General features: G+C 33.7%; 1 protein-coding gene across 3 annotated transcripts in view; it reads left to right on the top strand.

Annotated features, from left to right (window-relative positions):
- BRINP3 (BMP/retinoic acid inducible neural specific 3) overlaps positions 1 to 24,633 on the top strand; it is a 488,562-nt gene that overhangs the window by 309,175 nt on the left and 154,754 nt on the right. For all 3 annotated transcript variants that reach the window (XM_005216773.5, XM_005216774.5, NM_001102140.2), the window contains 2 exon segments: positions 7,461 to 7,566; positions 16,017 to 16,253. In XM_005216773.5, the coding sequence (XP_005216830.1) occupies positions 7,461 to 7,566; positions 16,017 to 16,253 (343 nt within the window).

Raw genomic sequence — 24,633 nt, forward strand, 5'->3', positions numbered from 1 at the left:
AGAGGAGAGCAGAGTGTTCTAGAGTATTTCAAAATGGTTTCTTTTCTATCCCACTGTGGAAAGCAAGAGGATATTATTCTTAAATATTTACTGTAGGAAGCTGGTTGAGTTCCTTGAAGTAAATCTCAAAAAAATGGTGGAAAGTCTTCTTATGACGGGATCTCTCTGTTATCTTTAATTCCCAAACTTTCCACACACACACGTGTGTTTGTCACTAAGTTGTAGCTGACTCTTTTTGTGATCCCATAGATTGTAGCACATCAGGCTCCTGTGTCCATGGGATTTTCCAAGCAAGAATACTGGAGTTGGTAGCCATTCTCTTCTCCAGGATATCTTCCCAACCCAGGGATCAAACCCAGGCCTCCCCACTGCAGGCAGATTCTTTTCTGTCTGAGCCGCCACCAGGGAAGCCCTTCCACACATTTGCTGTCAACAATTTGTCAGTGGAAATTCAGGTGTTCTTACCTTAGCACTGATTCCTATGATTGTTTCAACATGAATTTCTGCTTTGTACTGTGACTCCCTGTATTCCCTGTCTGTCTTTCCAATCTTGGAGCAGCAGTTTGTTTCCTTATTATGGATGTAAGAAGACTTGTGGATTTTTCCATCTGTTTTACTTGTTATGAGGAGGGAATGGCAACTTCCAAGCTCCTTATATGCAGAACTGGAAACCAGAGATCATATGGATTTCTTCATTTATTCTGCATATTGAGTCATTTGTTGGAATACAGTTATGTATTCCAACAAATAATCCTTAATGTTAATGTCAGTTAACATTTTTGATAAAGAGATAGTAAAATGAGTAAGTTTTGATATAAAAATCTATACAAAAATGTATATATATATTTGAAAAAATATTAGTTTTTATATTAAATGAGAAAACTTGTTAAGACATAAAAATGCAATATTAGACAAATATGGTTGATGTCCTCTATTTTAGTCTTATTCTCAACAAAATTTTTCTTCTATTTTTAAAAATTTTTAGTTTTGAAGTTTATTTTTCATTAGGGAATAATTGCTTTGCAATGTTGTGTTGGTTTCTGCTGTACAACATGGATCAGCCATAAGTATACATAGGCCCCCTGCCTCTTGAACCCCCTCCCATCCCTCTAGGTTGTCACAGAACACCGTGTTGTGCTTCCTGTGCTACACAGCAACTTCCCACTAGCTAGCTGTTTTACATACGGTCATGTGTGTTTTCTGTGCTCCTCTCTCAATTAGCCCCACCCTCTCTTTCCACTGTGGTGTCCACAAGTCTGTTCTCTCTCTGTATCTTTATTCTTGCCATGCAAATAGGCTCATCGATACCACTGTAAAGTGTGTGAGGTGATTAAATATTAGAAGGATTATTTATGGAAGAAGGGGCATTTGACTTGCATTATACAGTAGAGTGTCTCTGAGGGAAATGTGAAAAAATGCGGTACACCTTAAAAATTGTAGGCAGTATCTGGTAGTGTAGTTCATCTGGATATAGATGCCAATAATCAATTTCATTGGTCCTCCCACACCAACCCCCGTGTAGATGGTTTTTTTCACTGTAATATAGGTTAGCAGGATCCTCTCTTAAATGTTAACACTTCTTTTGTATTATATGGCTAAGATGTAAGATTGTAGAGGAGACAACTGAATGCAGAAGGAAGATATTAGGTTTTCTGTTTGAGCATAACTCTTTGTAAATGAGTTACATTATACTTATCTATTGTTCCATATATATGATGAATGGCAATATGAAATTATTCAAAAACTTTCTATATACTCTAACTTTAGAACCAATTGAATATAATATTTTAAAAGAAAAAATGGTTGTAAACAATAAAACACATGAAAATTTGATGCTATGAATAAACAGTGGCCCCGAATAGGAATTACTCCTAATCACAACCATTTTTAAGTCTGGTAAAACGTTGAAAGCAAACATGTAATCAGGGAAAGCAATTGTTTCTCTTGGTTTTTCAATTTATTTCACTGCTTGAATTTCCAACATAAACACGTATTAATTTTGCTATTAAAAAAAACAGGTTGGAACAAACAAGAATCCTGCTATTCCATGTTCTTATCAAATGATCAATAAATAGTCTAGAAATGACAAGTCATTGTAATAGAAAATAGACACATTCTTGTCTTTTTTTTTTTTTTTTTTTTGAGTTTAAGAGGTAAAACTATTTCCCCCTCTTAAGTTTAGATAAAATTTCCGGGAATATTAAAACTTTAAAAAAATGTGCATTTACAGATTTGCAATAAGAGATATACTATTCATACAATTATACATTTTATTGAGTTGCTGATAAATAATTAGTTCAGTCAAAATGATGAACTAATTTTTTTTTTCCATTTGAAGAAAGTGTGGAGTAATAGCAGTTTCACAGAGCTATTTATGGTATATGTGTATGTATAATTTTACAAAGTGCATATGCATTTTCTATCACTTTTTTCCATTCAATGTGGATAAAGTTTTTCTCATACAAGCATACTTTTCTGAGACTCATTAGTTGTCTTCTATACTCGAGTTAAGTCAACTTTTTCTATTTTCAGTGTAGTTGCTGTTCTATCCTTTTCTGTGCAATCAAACTGCCTATTTTTTTTTTTTTTCTATATCATTGTCTCAGGTTTAGTCTTAAGGATTATTCTTAATATATTGTGCTTGATTTTCACATTGATGTGATTTGTAAAATTTGTGCATAGCCTCATTTAAGGGTGCGGTTGATCCCCTGGAGAAGGGAATGGCCACCCGGTCCAGGATTCTCGCCTGGAGAATTCCATAGCCAGAGGAGCCTTGTGGGCAACATACCATGGGGTTGCAAAGAGTCAGATATGACTAAAACTTGATTTAGGATTATCTAAAATATAGGCACTCTTTTTCTCTTTTCAAAGAAAAATGTTAATATGCAGCACTGATGTCAGAAAAAAATATTACAATTTTACAGTCTTAGAAGTAGGCTGTGAATGATTCCAAAAAGTTTACCCCAGGGCTATTATTGTGCCTCTGCCTTTCAATAGTAAACACTTTCACACACCTTACACACACCTTACACTTGCTGTGCAATCATTACTCTCCTTCAGGCCCATGATAAGCACATAGCATTTGTTATCTCATGTTTCTTCACAAACTCTTCAGACTGTAAGAAAATTTTAACTATTTCACTGGACAGAAACTTGAAACTTGGATCCAGTAAGTGGTGGAGTTCTAATGATGATCAGAAATCTTTTAAAGATATAATGTGATAATTTTATTAATAAAACAACAGAGTCTCTAATAATACTGTTTTCCTTTAAGAATGTGATGTGTTTTTTGTTTGATTACTCTTTTTTGTTCCACTTTTTTCCCCCTTGTTTTAACTTTTTTCTGTTCTTGTTTTTTTGCTTGAGATTCAAGCAAATCTGATTCTTATTGAATTAATTTTATAAATTCAATTCATTTTTGTGACATGGTGCTGATATTACCTTTAGGATATGTAAGACCCAGAAAATGATCAAAAATAACAAAGCCTGCTTATTTCCAAATGAATTACTGATGCCATTTTATTTTAACCTAAATAAAGTTGAATTTATATTATTATTTATTTAATTCCAAGTCATCCCTTTTAATAAGAAGGTTATTTATTTTCTTTTATTCTCTGTAAACTTCTCTGATTGTGAAAATGATGGATGGTAGTTTAATGAAACGAAACAGAAACAATATAGGAAAAGTTGAAATGAAAACATGGTCATATTTTTACTTAATACTTTTAATATCCTCTCTGAATTTTAACAATGTATTTAAGAACAGTTTACGCCAGTTGTCAATTAGAGAAGAGCACATTCGTTACAGTGTGAAGACAGATTTTTGCTAAATATCAGTACATTTTGAAAAGTTTTGATTTTACAGCTGGGCAAGTCATAGTTTCCGTTCTTGTACACAAAATACCCCTCTTCAGCTTCCCAGCCCCTTAATTTTCCTCATGATATTCAGATAAAACCACAAATCAATGTAACACCTCAGAAAGGATATCATTTTTGTGTCCTAAAATCTATTTTCCTTTGTTTCAGCATCCTCTCACCAAGAGATAATTGATTAAAAGAAAAACATGTTTTTTACTCTGCATGTCATTTCTAAAAACACTGAAGGCTATCAGTACTGGGTTATTGTTAGTCTTCATCATTTTTATGTTTAGCTATTGAATTTAGCTTCCTTTGTTACATTACATATGGAGACCTCTAAGTCAGATGCTCATCTGCCCGCTGATAAACAGAGTTGAAATCATTTGTGGCACAACTACAGAATTCATTTTTGGAAAGTTAGCATCTTTATACAAATGTTTATACATTAAGTTAGTTTTTATTACTCTCTTTCCATTTGTATTCCTTTCATTAGCATTGGAAATATAAAATATTATAGACACATTTGTTAGATTGACATCTAGGGTTCTTAAAAAATAGTACAATTGGAAAAATAGATTTGAAACCTTGAACATGCTAGAGTTTTTGAACTTTATATTAAATCAAACAATGATTAGTGAAATCGGTTATGAATGATAAAGTATAAAATAAAATTATAAATAGGAATATGCAATATTTTTATTATTGTATACTCTAGAGGTGCAGGAATAAAATGATTGCTAGAAACAGAGGTAGTACCTGGGAAATCCCATGGACAGATAAGCCTGGCAGGCTACCATCCATGGGGTCACAAAGAGTTGGACATGACTGAGCAACTGAACACACACACAGAGATATTCAAATATTCTGAAAATTTGTGAGACTGTTATTTAAATCCCCTGTATTTATTCTCAAGAACATAGTAATTGAATTAGGAATTGTCTGCAATGAGATAAAATAATCCTGTTTATCCTCTTTCAACAATTAGCTGTCTAGGATTGCATACCAATTTCTAAGATCTCATATGTCAATGAGAATATTTATTTAGAAAGTTTCCTTAAAATGGCAATATTAGAGTTTGTATTAATGTGGTATGTATGTTTTTGTGTGTGTGTTGGGGCGGGGGGGAATAAACTACCTGATAGAACAAGATGAAGATTTATATTATCTCAAATTCTAAATGGTCTTCCCAGGTGGCTCAGTGATAAAGAATTAGCCTGCCAGTGCAGGAGATGAGTTCGATCCCTTGATTGGGAAGATCCCCTGGAGAAGGAAATGGTAACCTACTCCAGTATTCTTGCCTGGGAAATCCCAGAGACAGAAAATTCTGTTATTCTATGTTATGATTCATTTATATTTAATATTATTTATACACAGATGCATATGTACATGGCTGTATATGACACATCAACATCAGAAATTATTCTCCTAAAGAAAATAAGGAATATTCAATGTCACCACTGGAGAGCAGCAGTAGAGGAGAACACAAGTGTATGTGGTGTTAGAGAAAGAGTAAACCACATCCCCCGTGGTTGCTGTGTGCTCATAGCCAATCTGGGCTATTCTAAAGGACTTGCTGTTTAGAAAATGTGATAGAACTGTCATAATACAATTATGCATTCTCTCCATGCACCTGAGGTGGCATGTCCATGCTGCCCTGTCTTTATCACCTATGTGTTTTTGACTCCCAAAATAGTGATTCCATGTTTGACATAGCTTCCAAGAAATATACTACGTTGTCATTTCTTCTAACAGTGTTGTTCAAGTCAGAGTCAAAATGGTCAAAATCAGGCTTCCTTACATGCTCTTCACAATGGAGTTTCTTTGCCTTATATTTTAATGTTATCACTTAGTCTAGAAATTTCATTCTCAATGTTTCATAATCTTATTAGTTCTAGTTTTTCAAAACCCATCTTCTTCAGATAAATCATGTTGCCACTGTCCCACTCAGGCCTTCATTATCTTAATAATGGCATTAATGTCTTCCTAGGTTTGACTTTCCCCTCACACTGTCCTCTTGTTTTTTTCTAGTATTAATACCTGTGGGTTTACACAAGAGCATGATTTGTTCTGCAAATACTTCAGTAAACAAATAAGCAATATCCCTTGTGCTTGGTGGAGGCTTGCATTCTAATGAGAGGTATTGACAATAATCATGATAAATGAGTAAATTATACAGCATGTTATAAGCTAAAAACTACTGAGGAAAAGATAGAACAAGGTAAGGAGCAGAGGAAATAATAGTTGGAAGAAGGAAATGTGGGAAGGTATGTTCATTTAACATTGGTTAGTCCAAGTGATCTGGAAAGAGATACATTTGAGTAGATATGAAGAAAGTGAAGGAATAAGCTCACAAATATTTTGAGGAAGAGAATTTCAGATACAGGAACAGCAAGTCAAAAATCATGAGATAGGAGAAGAGCCTAGCGTGTTCTGGGAACAGCAAAGAAGCCGTTGTGCTTGGGATGGAGTAAATGACGAAGAGAAGGAGAGAGATAAGTTAGAGAGGTATTGGGGAGCTTGAAAATAGAGCATTTTTTTAGTTATAGCAAAGAGCTCTGGCTTTCACTCTGAGTGAGGTGGGAAGCCATTGTGTGGCTGTGGACTGTGAAATGAAATGAGATCAACAATGTTTTGCAAACCTTTCTGGTTGTTGAGAGTATCTTTTTAAAACCCCAAAGTGATTATAATACTCCTCTACTTTAAAATATGTTTGTATTTTTTAAAAAATATCCTCAGGATAAATTTCTAGTCTGGTATAATCACTTAAACATCTCATCTGATACTATTCATCCCACAATACCCATGGGGGGCGGAAATCACTCTATGTGATTCCATAATTAAGTGCTAAGGCTGGACTCTGCAAACCATAACTTTATACAAATATGAAGTAATACAAGTGGGAATCATTAGGGACTACTTTGTGTAGGTTTTTAAACACAAGGTCAATCTTGAAGGTTAAAAAAAATCAATTTATCTAAAAGGAGAAAGGTGGGATAAGGTGAAGGATGTTGTATAAGCAAAAGCAGAGAATTAACAAAGTCCAACTGGACGGCAAGATTGCCTGCCTGCTGGGAAAAGAGGGGCAGATGGAGGCCAAGCAGAAGAGTTTAAATATTGATACCAGCATAAGAGCAGGAAATAGTAGATTTTTAAGTAGAAAAATGAAATAATAAAATCAGTCTTTAGACAGTAGCCTGGAAGATGGTTTTGATTTATTGATGGGAGATGAGCAAACAAGAAACTAGTCTCAAATGAGTCAAAACTTGCTTTCTACCTAAAGGAGCAGATGCTCTGTCATATCTTGGTAAATTCAGTCTTGGCAAATTCGGTAACCTTGTATGAGTGATGTTGTTGACTAAGGAGGGCTTCCATTATTTTCTCTGAAGATTGATGTGTGGCCAAAGGGAAGGAAATGGAATTGAAGATAAAGGCATCATTCGCCTTCTTTCTGCTTAGGTGTATTGTTGATGCGTATCAGATCCTAGACCTTTTAGTGATGTTTACTGTCCAATGGATGTGTGAGTGACAACTATTAATAGATCGAATGGAAAGAACATGGTAAGGTCTGGTACATATAATAAAGCTGATGTTTTGTTCTTCAGGTAACAGAAACACGGACGGGTCCTCTTGGCTGCAGTAACTATGACAACCTAGATTCTGTCAGTTCTGTTCTGGTTCAGAGTCCTGAGAATAAGATTCAGTTGCAAGGTATGTAGCTGAAATTTCATTAATTCTCTATAAGCCTGAATGACAGTTATCCAGTTGTGATTTCTTTCTTCTTCTTCTTTTTTTTAATAAGCTGTGTGTTCAGTACTAGGCTTTTAAAATTCTTATAAAAGGCTCCTAATCTTTAACTGATATAAACATTCTAGACCAGATGAAGAGAATGTCAAAATTCACTTTACTTTTTAAATTAAATAATTGATAAGAATTGAAAATGCATCTTGATAATATTTTGTTCCAGTAATCATTGTCTCAATAAGTAGCAGTTTTCCTTAGCTTTCCTTGAGCTTTAACTTTTTCCTCATAAAAGTGGAATTTGCTCAGTCGTGTTGGACTCTTTGCAACCCCATGGACTGTGCAGTCCATGGAATTCTCTAGGCCCGAATACAGGAGTGGGTAGCCTTTCCCTTCTCCAGGGCATCTTCCCAACCCAGGGATCGAACAAAAGTCCCCCACCTTGCAGGAGGATTCTTTACCAGCTGAGCCACAGGGGAAGCCCTTTTTCCTCATAGATTCTGATAAGAATTGTAACCATATTTAAGTATACTGTAATGTGAAACTTTGACATTTTAAACATAACTTAATATGATAGTTAAGGCTGCCTTTCTATTCTGACAAATAGATATATACTTAAGAGTATATTAACAAAATATTTATACTTGCATTATTTCTTTTATAAAGATAGATTCATGATAATGGTAATAATTTATCATCTTCTTTCTATTACTGTACTTTGTGAAATAATTCAATAGAGAACTTTTTAAAACTGTAATTTTATTTTATCCCCTAAATGTTTACGCATGTGTATATCACTCTTTCATACAGACAGGGAAACGTTATATATCCACATGTTTAAACATGTACTAGCTGAATAAGTTCAAAAATGCCTTTTTGATGACACATAATCTACATTTAATTCACTGATCAAAGGGGTAATTTTGAGTTGTTCTTCTCTAGTCTACCTTCTTTAATTGCTTAATTTAGAGCTATATTTGCATTATTCAGTTTTACATAAAAATGTTTAACATTTCAGAAATTTATGAGATTTTCTCTCAATTTTTCCATCTAAAAATTTAAAGGCATCAGGTTATTTAAATTTAACTTAAGTAATAAATAGATTTCATTCAATTTGAATGTACAAACTCACAGAGAAAGTGCTTAAATTTTTAAACTCTAAATGCTATCCAAGTTATTATTGTCAATTTTAGCTTTAAAGTTATTGAAATATTTTCTCTAACTTAAATGGAAGCACAGTCTCTCACTATTACCTATAATTCTTTACTATTCACCCCTTTTTAAAATGTATTGACTTTCCATCAGAGTATTAATTTTACTAGAAAAAGACAAGGAATTTTTATATCAAATACATTTATTTCAATTGATACAATTTATTTATTAACACTTTTGATTTTTATCTTTGTGAATTAACACTATTGATTTACTGTGTTCGGTATTAAGAATATAATATTTAAACACAAAACTTCTTTTTTTTAAGTATAATATTTAAATAATATTTAATTTATTTAAATTTTTTAATAAAATTTAAATAATATATTTAAATATAATATTTAAATACAAAATACAAAACAAATCAGCCTTGGAAAAAATCAGCACAAGGAATAAATGAAGAGACATGCCCCTTTTGTGTAACTATTTTTTCTATTCCCTTCAATTTATGTAAAACAGAAATCTGAATCTCTTTCACCTTTTACTACTTGCTAGGACTAGTTACAACTATATTTGTACCACAGTGCACAAAGTCCCGTGCAAAGATAATACTGTGAAAATCAATATCAAGGCCCTCAATATCCCATGTACTCTTTCTTTCTTAAATTTAATCTGTACTTACAAGTTTCATGTTGATTCACCTATTCAATCTCACCTTTAATATATATTAAATATATACATATATATATATATATAAATAGTATATAGCAAAAAATAGTAGCCCTTTGCCACTAAAAAGAAAAAAAAGGAATGCAAAACTCTCACCAATTCCAGAATATTACCATGGTACATCTCTTTGAAAAGTATTTATAAAACCCTGGGTCACTATATGTAGCAACTGCAAAAACTGATGTTTCAGAAGAATCTTTTATTAAAGTACTACCATAGGTCTTTGTGTCTTTCATCGTTAGCTGGTTTTATGGATAGATGTGCATAGGTATGGATGATATGTGTGTGTGTGTGAGAGAGAGAGACCTTGTGTTTTGCTTGTAAGAATGAGGTGAAGCACTAGAATCAGTGTTTGGTCCATTTGGAGATATTGAGTTCAGCTCTATTATTGACCTTCTACTTCTGAAGCTCTGGTCTTATAGAAGAAAAAGAATTGTTCTTGAAGTAGAATTTTACCGGAGCAAAGAAAGCAACGATAAGAATTACTGAGGTACAGCATTAGGCAAAAAATTCAAAATGAATTCCATGACTTAACTATCTATATTAGAATTGACATTCATAAATGAGATGTCAGAGAGATGCATTACACATTAGCACATTGATTTTGACTGAAAACAAATGAAATCAAATGTTGGCTGGCAGTGAGTAAGCTGGATTTATCTCCTTTCTGTCTGGCTTTGTCAATCAGGTTTCAGAGCAGACACTTTTTTTTTTAATTGAAAGATCCATATCTACTACTCTGAAATATTGATGAAAATACATTGAATACATATGACAAAATGTAATTCATAGGAAGTATTAGCAAATACATATTGAAATGAATGATATTCCAATTTTTCAACCCACTTAAGAATTTAACATATCAAACAAGGTACATTTGCGTGAAAGGGTAACAGAAGTAATTCAAAGTTATTAAATTTTGGTAGTAATTTTTTGGTAAAGTTCCCAGAAAATGAATGATCCATGTGATTAGGTAACAAATACTTTTCCACATCAGTTGGTTCCTAATGCTTTATTTCAGCAAAATTGGCACGACTGTGTTATCAAATAGATAATAAACGATGGAGCACTATGCAATTATTTTTTGCTTATAATAAAAGTCTGATTATATTGCTTATAAAACTATCCTGTTTCCTATTTTTTATCTATTGATATGTTGGAACATATTTTCTTAGAGCTTGGTGGTGAAGTCACTAAGTCATGTCCGATTCTTGCAACCCCATAATATAGCCCACCAGTCTTCTCTGTCCATGGGATTCTCCAGGCAAGAATACTGGAGTGGGTTGTCATTTCCTTTTTTAGGGTTCTTAGAGCTTACATATATAAAAATTAAAAGAAGGCAAATAATTTACTTTGAAATAATTCATATTAATTTATATTTCTAGAAAAATCCCACAGTAATTAACACAGCTCTATCAATTCATTAAATCATGCATTTTCAAGGAACAGATAACATATGTCTTTAAAAGTTGTCAATCCTTGTAATACATATAACTATTTAATTGCATATTATCAGTAATCATGATAATTCAAATCATAGTGATTTTTAAAATTATTTTCATTATTAGAAAACTATTTTATGTAATTCATGCTACAAAATTTTGTATTATTTATAAGTTTCAGAAAAACATATATATATTTTCAATCATTGATTTTTATAGTAGAGATATGACTGTGATTAAAAAAAGATGTTTAGTAATAAAATGTAATATATTAGTACAAAAACTTGTAGGACAGTGAAATGAAATGGTGACTTCAAGGAGAGCACACACACACACACACACACACATACACATTGCTCATTTATTCTTTTTAAAGGAGAATATTGATGCCAGATTGCTGGGATTAGGTTCCATCAGTACATACAGATATATGATGTAATATTTTTATTTTAAGATATTTATAATATAAGAGATTACCTACTTTTGATCTATTTAATGTATGATAAAAATTTTAGATGTCAACTTCATCACATTCAAGGGAGTCCTTAGTTTTTCACCCTCTTCATATTCTTTTAGGTAGGACATGAGCTATTTTTTGTTCAGTCACTCAGGTGTGTCTGTCTCTTTGTGACCCCATGGACTGCAGCATGCTGGGATTCCCTGACCTTCACCATCTCCCAGAGCTTGCTCAAACTCATGCCCATTGAGACATGAGCTATACAGCACTGAGGATCTCTGGTCAGCTGATCATTTTCACAATTGTCTATCTTACTAGACTTTATGTTTGTGTGATGCAAATTAGAACTTTATTCATCTCCCAGGAATTTATTAAATTTCTTAAATTTTTATTTGCCAAATATTGCTTCTTTCTTTCTCTACTCTCATCATGAAGTTCCAATTAACTGTGTTTTTAGATAATTTAGTTATGACCTATGTGTCTTTTCTTTTGGAAGAAAAGTTATATCCAACCTAGACAGCATATTAAAAAGTGGAGATAATACTTTGCCAACAAAGGTCTGTCTAGTCAAAGCTATGGTTTTTCCAGTAGTCATGTGTGGATGTGAGAGTTGGACTATAAAGAAATCTGAGCACTGAAGAATTGATGCTTTTGAACTGTGGTGTTGGGGAAGACTCTTGAAAGTACCTTGGACTGCAAGGAGATACAACCAGTCCATCCTAAAGGAAATCAGTCTTGAATATTCATTGGGAGGACTGATGCTGAAGCTGAAACTCCAATACTTTGGCCACCTGAAGCAAAGGACTGACTCTTGTTTTGAAAAGACCGTGATGCTGGGAAAGATTGAAGACAGGAGGAGAAGGGAATGGCAGAGGATGAGATGGTTGGATGGCATCACTGACTCAACGGATCTGAGTTTGAGTGGACTCCGGGAGTTGATGGACAGGGAGACCTGATGTGCTGCAGTCCACGGGATTGCAAAGAGTCAGACATGACTGAGCGACTGAACTGTGTCCTTTCTACTCTTTTCTGTTCTTTATATCCATTTGCCATTTTAGTATTCTGTGTTCAATATTTTTTATGACATATACCAGTTTGCTGTTTATCCTTTCAGCTGTGTCTAGTCTGCTATTAAATCTATTATTGGTAACTCCTATATGTATGTGTGCGTGTGTTTGTATGCATGTATATATACTTTATTTGCAGAATTTCCATTTGGTTATAATTTTTAGTTTCCAATTCTTTGTCAAAATTGTCTACAGTGTTTGTTTAATTCTTTATTGGGTGACTGAAATTAATTTACAGTTCATTTTTGATAAACTATTCTTTCTTATTTATATGCTCATTATTTTTATTAAATTTTGATGCTGTGCTTTACAAAAACAATTTAAAATTCTTGATGTTTTCTTTCTCCAGAGAAGGTTTACTTTGATTTGCAGTAGCATTTCAATCCATTTTAATTGACTTCCTTGAAAGTATGCTTTAAACCTATGAAATCTAATTTTTTGTTTAATTACTGCTTGAGTATATAGCCCTTATGTATTTCTACAAATCTGGAGCAATTTACTATCTTTATCATGACTGGCTCTAAACTTCAGTTTTTGATTTGCTAACTGGACAAAACTCTAAGACAAAAGCTGTGTGGTTTGCACCTCAGGGATCCTTTTCTTGTCATGGTAGTTCTAGACATCCTCACTTTTCTTGGACTTGGATCCTTTTGGACAGATTTTTAGAAGCTGAATTATAGTTTATTTACAATGCCATGTTAGTTTCAAGTGTACAGCAAAGTGATTTTGTGCCATATGTATATACATATGTATGTGTCTATATGTAAGAATCTCTCTGCACATACTTTTTAGATTATTTTGCATTATAAGATATTGATTATAGTTCCCTGCACTATATAGTATAGACAGATTATTTTAATATGCCTTCTATATTTTCTAGTTGTTCCTAGTGAGAAGTTTGGTTGAAAAAAACTGGTCCTCCAATACTGGACATGGTTATATTTTACTCAATGGGTTTTCAGCTTGTAACACTAGCCCTGCCTCACATGCTTACTTTCACAATATCCCCTAGGCTCAGAACTCTTCTTCCTTAGCTTTGTCTCACAATCGAGGAGGCTTTCTAATAATGGTTTCATCAGTATTTTTACTCTGTTGGTTCTGTACATTAACAAAATGTCTATAGGACAGCCTTCAATCCCTCTGAGTTGTCTGTTAAAACAGTCCAAGTTTTCTCTCTAGGTATTAATTATTGTTTACATTAATGATCTAGTTGTAAAGTTAAAGAGTTTTGAGTGGTCTGACTGTAAATCTCTTTTCCAAAAAAAATTGTTATTTTTAGTATGGTTTTACAGAATATCAGTTTCCTTTCTTTAGATTGATAGATAGATATAAAGCAGAGATAACATGCAACAGAAATCCTTGCATGTCTAAAGCTAAACTCACCATTTTCTGCCAGCAGTCTTTCCTTCTCAAATTACTCTTCCACCCTTTTCTATTTCTGCTAAGGCACTATCATTTTTACAGATTGAAAATTATACTGTAACTACTTGGTTTATAACATTTTAAGTGTTACATAAATTCTCTGATTTTATTTTCATTTTTAATTTTTTTTTAATTGAGATAATCAGTGGGTTCCATATATCTGGTCCAAAGTCCTGAGTCTCATTAACAGGGACTCTGACTTAGCCAGTTTTTAACACTGAATATTAGTATTTTCAGATATTAGATATTTCTGAAGTATACAGTCATTTGATGACCTGCAGGACTCGACATTTAAGAATATATCTAGCTTTACCAGTTTACTCCTCCAAGTCATTTGACATATTTCACCTGCCTTACATCATATAAAGTACTGTCTAGTAGATCCCATTCATCTTCTCCTGTCTCCTAAAAAATTGCCTTTTTATCCCCTATTCTTTGGTTTAGATATTTTTAGTTTTCTGTCTAAATTAATTTTTTCTTTATATCTTTTGCATATAAATTAAAGTACTACTCAGAGTACTTTCATGGTTAAACATCATTTAAATACAAGTGAACTAATTCCCTGTACTTCATCCTGAAATAAGAGCCCCAATAACATTACCCTGGATCTATTTTTCTAAGCAACTCACTCATTGCATTCTCATAGTGCATATGAATTAAAACAATATTGCTAATTGCTATTTTAAAGAATATGTTCCATAGTTCATTTGTGTGTGATATTGCTAATGTATTATCCCATGGCCCATCAAATCTCTTAAAGTTGAAAACTATCCATGTATCAAACATCAAATAATGTTCCAGTCTACCTTTTTAATTAAAGGTTTTATTAATCTTATGAACCTAATGTGGTTGCTTTACCAATTAATTATACCTAGTGAAATATTGTATAATATCATTGTATACATCTAATATTATATATTATATTGCTTCTTCTACTAAATATATTGCAAATGCCTTTAGGGCAAGAATTGGTCATTTTCATATTATACTTTTCCTAGAAAGTCTCTTCCAAATGGAAGGCATTCAATATTTATTTGAGATGAAATAAAAATGAATAGTAAAGTAATAAATATGTGTTGAGTACTTTTCCTGACCAATCTATGGTAGCATTAGTCTGAAAGAATGAGATAAGTACAATTGTCAAGATTTTTACATGATAGACTTTTTCCCCTAAATGTTAATTCATGATTTTAGTTAAATTAAAGTTGTAGATAATGATTATATATAAAAAAATGTGTTTTTGTTTTGTTTTGCTTTGGTTTTTTTTGTTAGAAAGGAAGCATGTAAAGGAGGTAAAAATCAAATTTTGTGGTAAATTGCTGTGAGTTATTGAATAAATTTTCCTTTACTTTTATGTTTATTTTTACCTACTGATTATATTGAATATTTACCCTTTTGATTAGATTTTTGTAGCAAATGCTTAAATGTAAAACAAGTAGAGATCCCTAAATATTTTTGATAGCCTTATTTTTATTCTTAATATATTCTTAAGAATTAGTAACTTAACTTGCATGTTGAAAAGTAATAAACTGTATCCCTATGACTGATGAGGAATAACCAGTGAAACAACTCAGTCTCTCTATGACTTCCCTGTAGTCAATTGAAGTGATCATTTGAAAAACATACTCATATAAAGTTACATGTTTTAATGACATGAGATACAGCAACATTTCATAACACTTTTGCCAATGCTGCAAATAATATCTAAGTAGAGATGAGCTGATAGTTTGAAGGTAAAATAAAAATATTGGAAGTATTTGAAAATAAGTGGAAAAGAAATGCATACATCTCATTTCAAAATATATAAAGGTAAATTCTATCTACATTACATAAAATAATCAAATATTCTGATCAATAAATTCAAATAGCCAATTAAGTCAATTTAAAAAATAAAATCAGATAGTTTGAGATATTAAATGTTTTATAATTTCCCAGATTCTTGAAAAGTGCTTGGAGTTAGTATATGTTGAAAAAAATGATAAACATTTGAAAATTTTTCAAAATTCAGTAATTTTTCTAATGATCATATTAAAATATGCATAAACCTGTAACTTAATATGCTACATTTTTGACATTTTCTGAATATTGTAATTATGTGTTATATTTTGGCCTTTATCAAAATGAATTTCCTTTTTCGGTTTGTTCCTTAAGGGCTGCAAGTCCTACTTCCAGACTACCTTCAGGAGCGTTTTGTACAAGCAGCTTTGAGCTATATTGCTTGCAACTCAGAGGGAGAGTTTATCTGCAAGGACAATGATTGCTGGTGTCATTGTGGCCCCAAGTTCCCAGAATGCAATTGCCCTTCCATGGACATTCAAGCCATGGAAGAGAATCTTCTTCGCATAACTGAAACCTGGAAAGCCTACAACATTGACTTTGAGGAATCAGGTAAGACATATATTTTTATCTAACACTTCTAAACTTCACCAAAAAAAATGTTATATTGAACAGACAATTTTACCCTTTTGGAAGAAACTATTACATACTTGGAAGAAATTTATTCAATTTGTTCTTACTATTCTTTGTGGATATTGCTTTTATTGTTGGTTATTCAGTATTTTACTGAAACCCTATGTGGTACTTTTTGTATGCTATGTACTATGGTAGTAGAACCCAGGCCTCTCTTGAGCTGACATATTAATCATTTAATAAAGAAGGTCCCTACCTCTTTCAATATAAGAATTTAAACTATGGACTGAAAAAAGTGCACAGCCTAGAAGTTGAGAATTATGAAATTGTGCTTTATTTGGTGGATTTTCTGAGCTCTTCGAGAACTCTGAAGAGACAGAACTCTCAGGTCGCTCTGAAGGATGGCCCCAAGTGGTAAGGGAGGAGCCAGCATTACAGAGGAGTTTTTAGAACAAAAACCAGGTAGTTGGAACATCGATTCTGTTGATTAAGGAAAACCAGACATCTGAAGTTAAGGAATTTACTGCTTTTCTGTGTACTGTTGTTGTTTAGTATCTAAGTTGTGTCCGACACTTTTGTGACCCCATAGACCCTGGACTATGTCTCACTAGGTTCCTCTGTCCATAGGATTTTTCAGGCAAGAATACTGGAGTGCATTGCTATTTCCTTCTCTATTTCAATGTAAGAGCAGATGAAAAGTCAAGGCTGATGGAAGTCTTTCCTGTATTATGCACTTCAGGTTTTGGGGCCAGTATCCTATGCTTTTCCTGAGTCACCTTAGGGTACAACCTGGCAGGGCTGCTGCAGTACCTGATAGGTTGATCCTTTGCATCCTGTTTCCATCTTACATTCCCTTAGGGCTCACGCTGGGGCAGCTGTGGTGGCTCAAAGTCCAGACAGCTTGTGTTTACTGACATGGCAGGTGGCATTCTTAGTCCAATACCTCCGATTCCCTTCTGGACTATTCTCATGGGCCCTGAGTTCCACTTCTGAGGCAAGATCCAGAGAAGGATTTTTCTATACTTTCTTCACATTAAAGGGAATCTCATGAATGTGCACTTTTACTCTACTACTTATTTTTAAACCAAATTTAGATCAGCTTTGGTCTAGTAATGTCTGTGGAGTTTGTTTCTGCTATTTCTGAATTTTTATGAGTGCATACTTGTGTTTCCCATATTGTTACATATAAAATAGACTATGTTACCTGTAATGGCCTTCATTTCATAAAGCAATGAACTTTAAAAAAAAGTTGAGTGCCTCAACATGAAATGAAAAATGATGATAATAACATATATGATCATTCTTGTTAATAGAATAATAAAAATCCTCAGAATGTGCTAAGTATAATTATGTAGCATTTAGTCAAAAGTGTTGGATATGACTAAGTTTCAAATTGGCAAAGAGGTTTTAATTGCCAAGAGGTCAGATTATATTCTTGAAAGTTATAATTTTGTCAGTGATTCATTTAACTGAACTCACTTAAAACAATGACAATGAAATTTACTATATGTTCACAATAAACACCCTTAATTTAGGCATAGAAAAAACATATCTCAACATAATAAAGGCTGTATGTGACAAGCCCACAGCTAACATCAGACAAGAAAAACAATATAGATGGTTTCAATAAGCCCTCACCATTTTGCATAGTAGAACCACAAAATTATGATCTAAACATAAGACCAGAAACTATAAAACTACTAGAGGAGAACATAGGCAAAACACTCTCTGACATACATCACAGCAGGATCCTCTATGACCCACCTCCCAGAATATCGGAAATAAAAGCAAAAATAAACAAATGGGACCTAATTAACCTTAAAAGCTTCTGCACAACAAAGGAAACTATTAGCAAGGTGAAAAGACAGCCTTCAGAATGGGAGAAAATAATAGCAAATGAAGCAACTGACAAACAACTAATCTCAAAAATATACAAGCAACTCCTACAGCTCAATTCCAGAAAAATAAATGACCCAATCAAAAAATGGGCCAAAGAACTAAATAGACATTTCTCCAAAGAAGACATACAGATGGCTAACAAACACATGAAAAGATGCTCAACATAACTCATTATTAGAGAAATGCAAATCAAGACTACTATGAGGTACCATCTCACACCAGTCAGAATGGCTGCGATCCAAAAGTCTACAAATAATAAATGCTGGAGAGGGTGTGGAGAAAAGGGAACCCTCTTACACTGTTGGTGGGAATGCAAACTAGTACAGCCACTATGGAGAACAGTGTGGAGATTCCTTAAAAAACTGGAAATAGAACTGCCTTATGATCCAGCAATCCCACTGCTGGGCATACACACTGAGGAAACCAGAAGGGAAAGAGACACGTGTACCCCAGTGTTCATCGCAGCACTGTTTATAATAGCCAGGACATGGAAGCAACCTAGATGTCCATCAGCAGATGAATGGACAAGAAAGCTGTGGTACATATACACAATGGAGTATTACTCAGCCATTAAAAAGAATTCATTTGAATCAGTTCTAATGAGGTGGATGAAACTGGAGCCTATTATACAGAGTGAAGTAAGCCAGAAGGAAAAACACCAATACAGTATACTAGCGCATATATATGGAATTTAGAAAGATGGTAACAATAACCCTGTGTACGAGACAGCAAAAGAGACACTGATGTATGGAACAGTCTTATGGACTCTGTGGGAGAGGGAGAGGGTGGGAAGATTTGGGAGAATGGCATTGAAACATGTAAAATATCATGTATGAAATGAGATGCCAGTCCAGGTTCAATGCACGATACTGGATGCTTGGGGCTAGTGCACTGGGACGACCCAGAGGGATGGTATGGGAAGGGAGGAGGGAGAAGGGTTCAGGATGGGGAGCACATGTATACCTGTGATGGATTCATTTTGATATTTGGCAAAACTAATACAACTATGTAAAGTTTAAAAATAAAATAAAATTAAATAAATAAATAAGAAAAAAAATAAAATAAAATGGAAGGTAATAGACCTACGAAGAGTTCATAGATACATATTTTCTTTATAAATATATATATATGTATATATTAATCAAAATAGTGTATAATAAATTATCCTCCTCAATTTTAGTAATATTTCTCTTTATATAAAAAGGAAAACCTGTCTAGAATTAGGCAGTTTCTCGACATTGTCAGAATGAATTTCTAAACTCAAATTCTTCCTTTTAGTTTTTCAATAGAACACTCATAAGTAACATATTAGAAACCTAATTTTATATTCAAGTAGAACCATCTGATGTTTAAAAATGATGAAATGCAATACTTTTAGATAAGCTATAATATAAAGTAGTCATCTTAGGGTTAAATTTGAAAAGGAAAAAAAAACCTTCTGTCTACATATTACAGTGTATGGCATGTTAGATCAGAGAATCTTAGAAGCCCCAAGTCTATAGAACTCACATAGGAATGCTGCCCCTATTATTTTGCTTTGAGAGAATATTTTAGAAAATCACCAAGTGAAAGGTGGGGGTTTTGTTTCAGGTGATATGTTGTAGATTGAAGTAGGCCAATACATCTGTTGATAGTAACTAAAAGTTGAATAGTTTTTAAAATTATACATTTAAATATATAATAGATCATAAAAGTCACAACTGCATGGACTAAAATTCCTGGCACAAGATATAAGCTTAGGATTCATAACTTTTTTTTTTCTTTCTTTCTACTTTGCTTCCTTTCTGTCCTTCTTTCCTTCTTTCTTTGTTTTATTCATTAATTTGCTTACCTATGTGAACAGAGGCTGAGGACTCATCATTTCACCAAGCAGAGTGGCTGATGGGCGAAAAAGAAACCAGCAAAGCTTCTAATGGTTGTGGAGAGTAGAATGACAAAATTTTAGACTCAATAGGCTTAAAGAAGTTTAATCTACCCCAAGATATTTGCTGAATTTCAGATAGTGCTGGATGCTGAAACATATTCAAAAATCTTTGCAAGCAGATGAAATTTACCACAGACTTTCAAGTGCTTGAGGGATAAAAGCTCTCCAGAGGGAGGAGATTGAAAATAGAACAGGAAAGGATGGGATACTCCAGAGAGAATGAGGAAGTACCACTGTGTTTCTAGAACTGCTTTTCCTTAAAGCGCTTTTGTCATTTCAGGGCAGAGTATGAAACTGAAAATTTAGGACTAGCCCCTGGAAAATGCTGGTATTCCAGGACAGAGAAATCAGATGAAAATTTTGCAGTCACAATTGATTGAACTAAAAAAATTAGAGGCTTAAGGAGTTTTAAATATATGTTCAGCACCCTCTTTAAGACACTCGCCTTAACCTGTGGCAGATGACTAAGGAGATAAACTAAAAACTTCTGCATGATAGAACTGAATCTTCTTCAGTGTTACGGGCCTGAAGTAGCATATGCTCACTAGGTCCGTAACAGAAAGCCCTGAAGCATCATGCCCTAAGAACAGGGGAGAGTCAGAGCTAGATTGAGTTTTATGTAAGCATAACAGCACAGATACAGCTCAAATCTTGATACTAAAGAGGTTATCCTTAAAGGATCAACTCCATATGATGTTTGTTAAATATAACGAGGGTGGCCTCTTTAGAGGAAAAAAGTTTTCTAAAACCTCTGCAGTTCCTTTTATTTATGATGAACATAAATCTCTAATCATCAGCATGTGAGTAGACCTTAAGGCTAATATCAAACGGAAAAGAAACCAGGCCTCCCACGTCATTCACTGGTAAACAATCTGCCTGCAGGAGAAGTGGGTTCGATCCCTGGCTTGGGAAGATCCCCTGGAGGAGGAAATGGCAACATGCTCCGGTATTCTTGCCTGAAAAAAACTCCTTGGTCAGGAGCCCGCTGGGGTCACAAAGAGTCAGACATGACTAAGAGACTGAGCGCACATGAACCAACAACAGATGTAAGATGTTTCAGATATAGAAATTAGTAAGAACAATCAAGATTGCTGGGAGATTTATCAATAACCTCAGATATGCAGATGACACCACCCTTATGGCAGAAAGTGAAAAGGAACTCAAAAGCCTCTTGATGAAAGTGAAGGAGGAGAGTGAAAAAGTTGGCTTAAAGCTCAACATTCAGAAAACGAAGATCATGGCATCCGGTCCCATCACTTCATGGGAAATAGATGGGGAAACAATGGAAACAGCGACAGACTTTATTTTGGGGGGCTCCAAAATCACTGCAGATGGTGACTGCAGCCATAAAATTAAAAGACGCTTACTGCTTGGAAGGAAAGTTATGACCAACCTAGATAGCATATTCAAAAGCAGAGACATTACTTTGCCAACAAAGGTCTGTCTAGTCAAGGCTATGGTTTTTCCTGTGGTCATGTATGGATGCGAGAGTTGGACTGTGAAGAAGGCTGAGTGCCGAAGAATTGATGCTTTTGAACTGTGGTGTTGGAGAAGACTCTTGAGAGTCCCTTGGACTGCAAGGAGATCCAACCAGTCCATTCTGAAGGAGATCAGCCCTGGGATTTCTTTGGAAGGAATGACACTGAAGCTTAAATTCCAGTACTTTGGCCACCTCATGCAAAGAGTTGACCCATTTGAAAAGACTCTGATACTGGGAGGGATTGGGGGCAGGAGGAGAAGGGGACGACAAAGGATGAGATGGCTGGATGGCATCACTGACTCGATGGACGTGAGTCTGGGTGAACTCCGGGAGTTGGTGATGGGCAGGGAGGCCTGGCGTGCTGCGATTCATGGGGTCGCAAAGAGTCAGACATGACTGAGTGACTGGACTGAACTGAAGAACAAATTTCACATAGTTATCATGAAAATGTTCAAAAAATGAAAGGAAAGGAAGGATAAAATAGATGGAGTAGTGCAGAAGTCACCCGAGATTTGGGTGATTTATGAAACAAACTAAAGGACATTCTAAAACATCAAAACTCAGTATCTGAAATCAATAACTCAAAATTTTGTTCTAGTAGAAATCTTGGCTTAGTGGATGACAGGATCAGTGACCATGGAGACAAGAAAATAAAATCGAAATGGTAAAATGGGATCAGTGAGGAAACCAACAACAAAATATTGGATAGATGCATGAGAAGCATGTGAGATATGCTTGGAGGTTCTAAGGTATTTTAGTTTGAGACACAAGAAGAATGAAGGGGAAAATGGGATACACCTAGGGAAAAATGTAAAGGATATAGATTTTTTAAAAACTGAAAACCCAAATTCAACCTACAGATTCAAAAAGCACAATGAATACAAAGAAAAGTAAAGTCAAGCAAAACCACAGTTAGGCATATCTGTTGAAAAAAAGAATAAAATTCTTCCAATATAACTAGAGAAAAAAGAAAAACATTACTTCCATTGGACTAATAATAAGCTTGACTTATCAAAACAAAAACACAAACAGATTTTGGCATCTTTAAAGTGCTAAAAATATAACAATCTAGAATTATGTACCACTAAAAAAAAAAATGAAGGTGAAAATAAAGATGTGTTCAGACAAGAAATGCTAATGGAAACTTGACCATGTAAAGGGGAAGAGGAATGCCAGAGATGGCAAATGTATGTGAGAAAGTATAAGTGAATACCACCTGTACAAAATAATAATTATGAGGTTATCTGAAAATAAAATATATGTAAGATTTTAATGTATGACAATAGTGTAATAATGGGTGGTAAATGGAAAGAGTTTCTAAGGATCCCAAGTTACTAGCATTGTTGAGGATGTGCTTAAGAGATGTATTTTGCATTAGAGTGAAATAAATCAAGAATAATATCTGGAATATCTACTAAAATAAGAAAAATGTTTATAGCTAAGAAAATAAGATAAAACATTTTTGATCACCCTATAATAAGACAATAAAGGATAAAACAGAAGAAAAATTATCTGGGTCAAATAGATAAATAGAGGAAGGTTTAGACTGTTTAGATAGAAATCCAAAAGAAATATGTACATATTTGCAACAATGAATACCCAAAAATATACAAGAATGTTCACAGTAGCGTTATGCTTAATAATATTAAGGTGAAAACTACTAAATGTTCATCCACAAAGACAGAGTAAAAAATTGTGTATATATACACAGTGGCATTCTATAAAGGTAAGGGATAAAACTATCCATCCAGAATAATATGAATAAATCTCTCTAATATCAAATTGAAAAAAAAACTGAAGTATATACATATTGCAAAAAGAAATTGAAATATATACATATATTTATATGTGTGTATGTGCTCAGTGGCTCAACCATTTCTGACTCTTTGCAACCCCATGGACTCTAGCCCACCAGCCTCCTCTGTCCATGGGATTTTCTAGGCAAGAATACTGGAGTGGGTTGCCATTTCCCAGTGGGCAAATTTGAGCTGTGCTAGTCCAAATCAGGATTATGATGCTTTTGCTGAGGCAAGGGCTAATGCAATGGATAAAGGTCTGCATGTCTTATTTGGTATTAAAAACTCAAGATTCCTTAATCCACGGGTTGGTTACCATTGTATGTTGGGTTTCTGAAAATTTTCTGGGTGTATGCTTATGTGCATCTTACTGTATTTATAGCATAATTTAATTGCAACTTTAAAAATAAAAATGAGAATTTTGATATCTAAACAATATAAAGAACACAATCTCAGAATAAGTGAATCAATATTTTAAAATTTTGCTACATAGTATATGCCTAAATGGTAGTAATTTAGTCAAAATTTAGTCAGAAATATTCAATGTCCAGAGGTTTTAAACTATTAGTTTAATGGTAATATTATTAATACAATCAGATGCTTTAATCTTAACTCATATTTGGATTGCCCATCTTGAGTTTAAAACTGGACTCATCATACTGGTTCACTTGTGTTAATATTGAGAAAACAATGATTTACAGGATAAATCTATTTTTTTGCATGATATTTCTGAAACTGTCTATAATGTTGAAAATGTTTATATTTAATTCTTTGTTTCAATTGGTGCCTAGTGTATTTAGCTGATTCGTACCTAATGGGAGGAGTGATCTTAGTTTGCTATAAATTTTATGATCCTTCATAGGTAGTGTGGAGGGTATTCTTTTATCAATTTCAACATATAGATAGTTAAAAATGAACCCCAAATTTTATTACTATATTAGATCTTTAGCAAAAGATAACATTCACTCTTGGAACTAAACAACTGATAAAATATTCTGTTTTTACTGGAATTCTCTCAAAACTAGTGAAATCTGTGGGTAACCACATTTGATAGATTTTAAAAGAGCTTTTTATTGAGAAATAAAACATTTTACCTCATAGAGGTAAAGAAAATACAAGAATTTTGAGGCAGGTACTTAATTGGGAAAAGATTTCTAAATTGTTCCTACCCCCCACAGGTACCTTTAAGTTGACAGACATTATTCTTGGTACCTTGACTGTAAGGAAACACACCAGCTTATTTCATACTCCTAGTGATTG

This window comes from Bos taurus, chromosome 16 (genome assembly GCF_002263795.3).
Source record: "Bos taurus isolate L1 Dominette 01449 registration number 42190680 breed Hereford chromosome 16, ARS-UCD2.0, whole genome shotgun sequence".
NCBI classification, from domain to species: Eukaryota; Metazoa; Chordata; class Mammalia; order Artiodactyla; family Bovidae; genus Bos; species Bos taurus.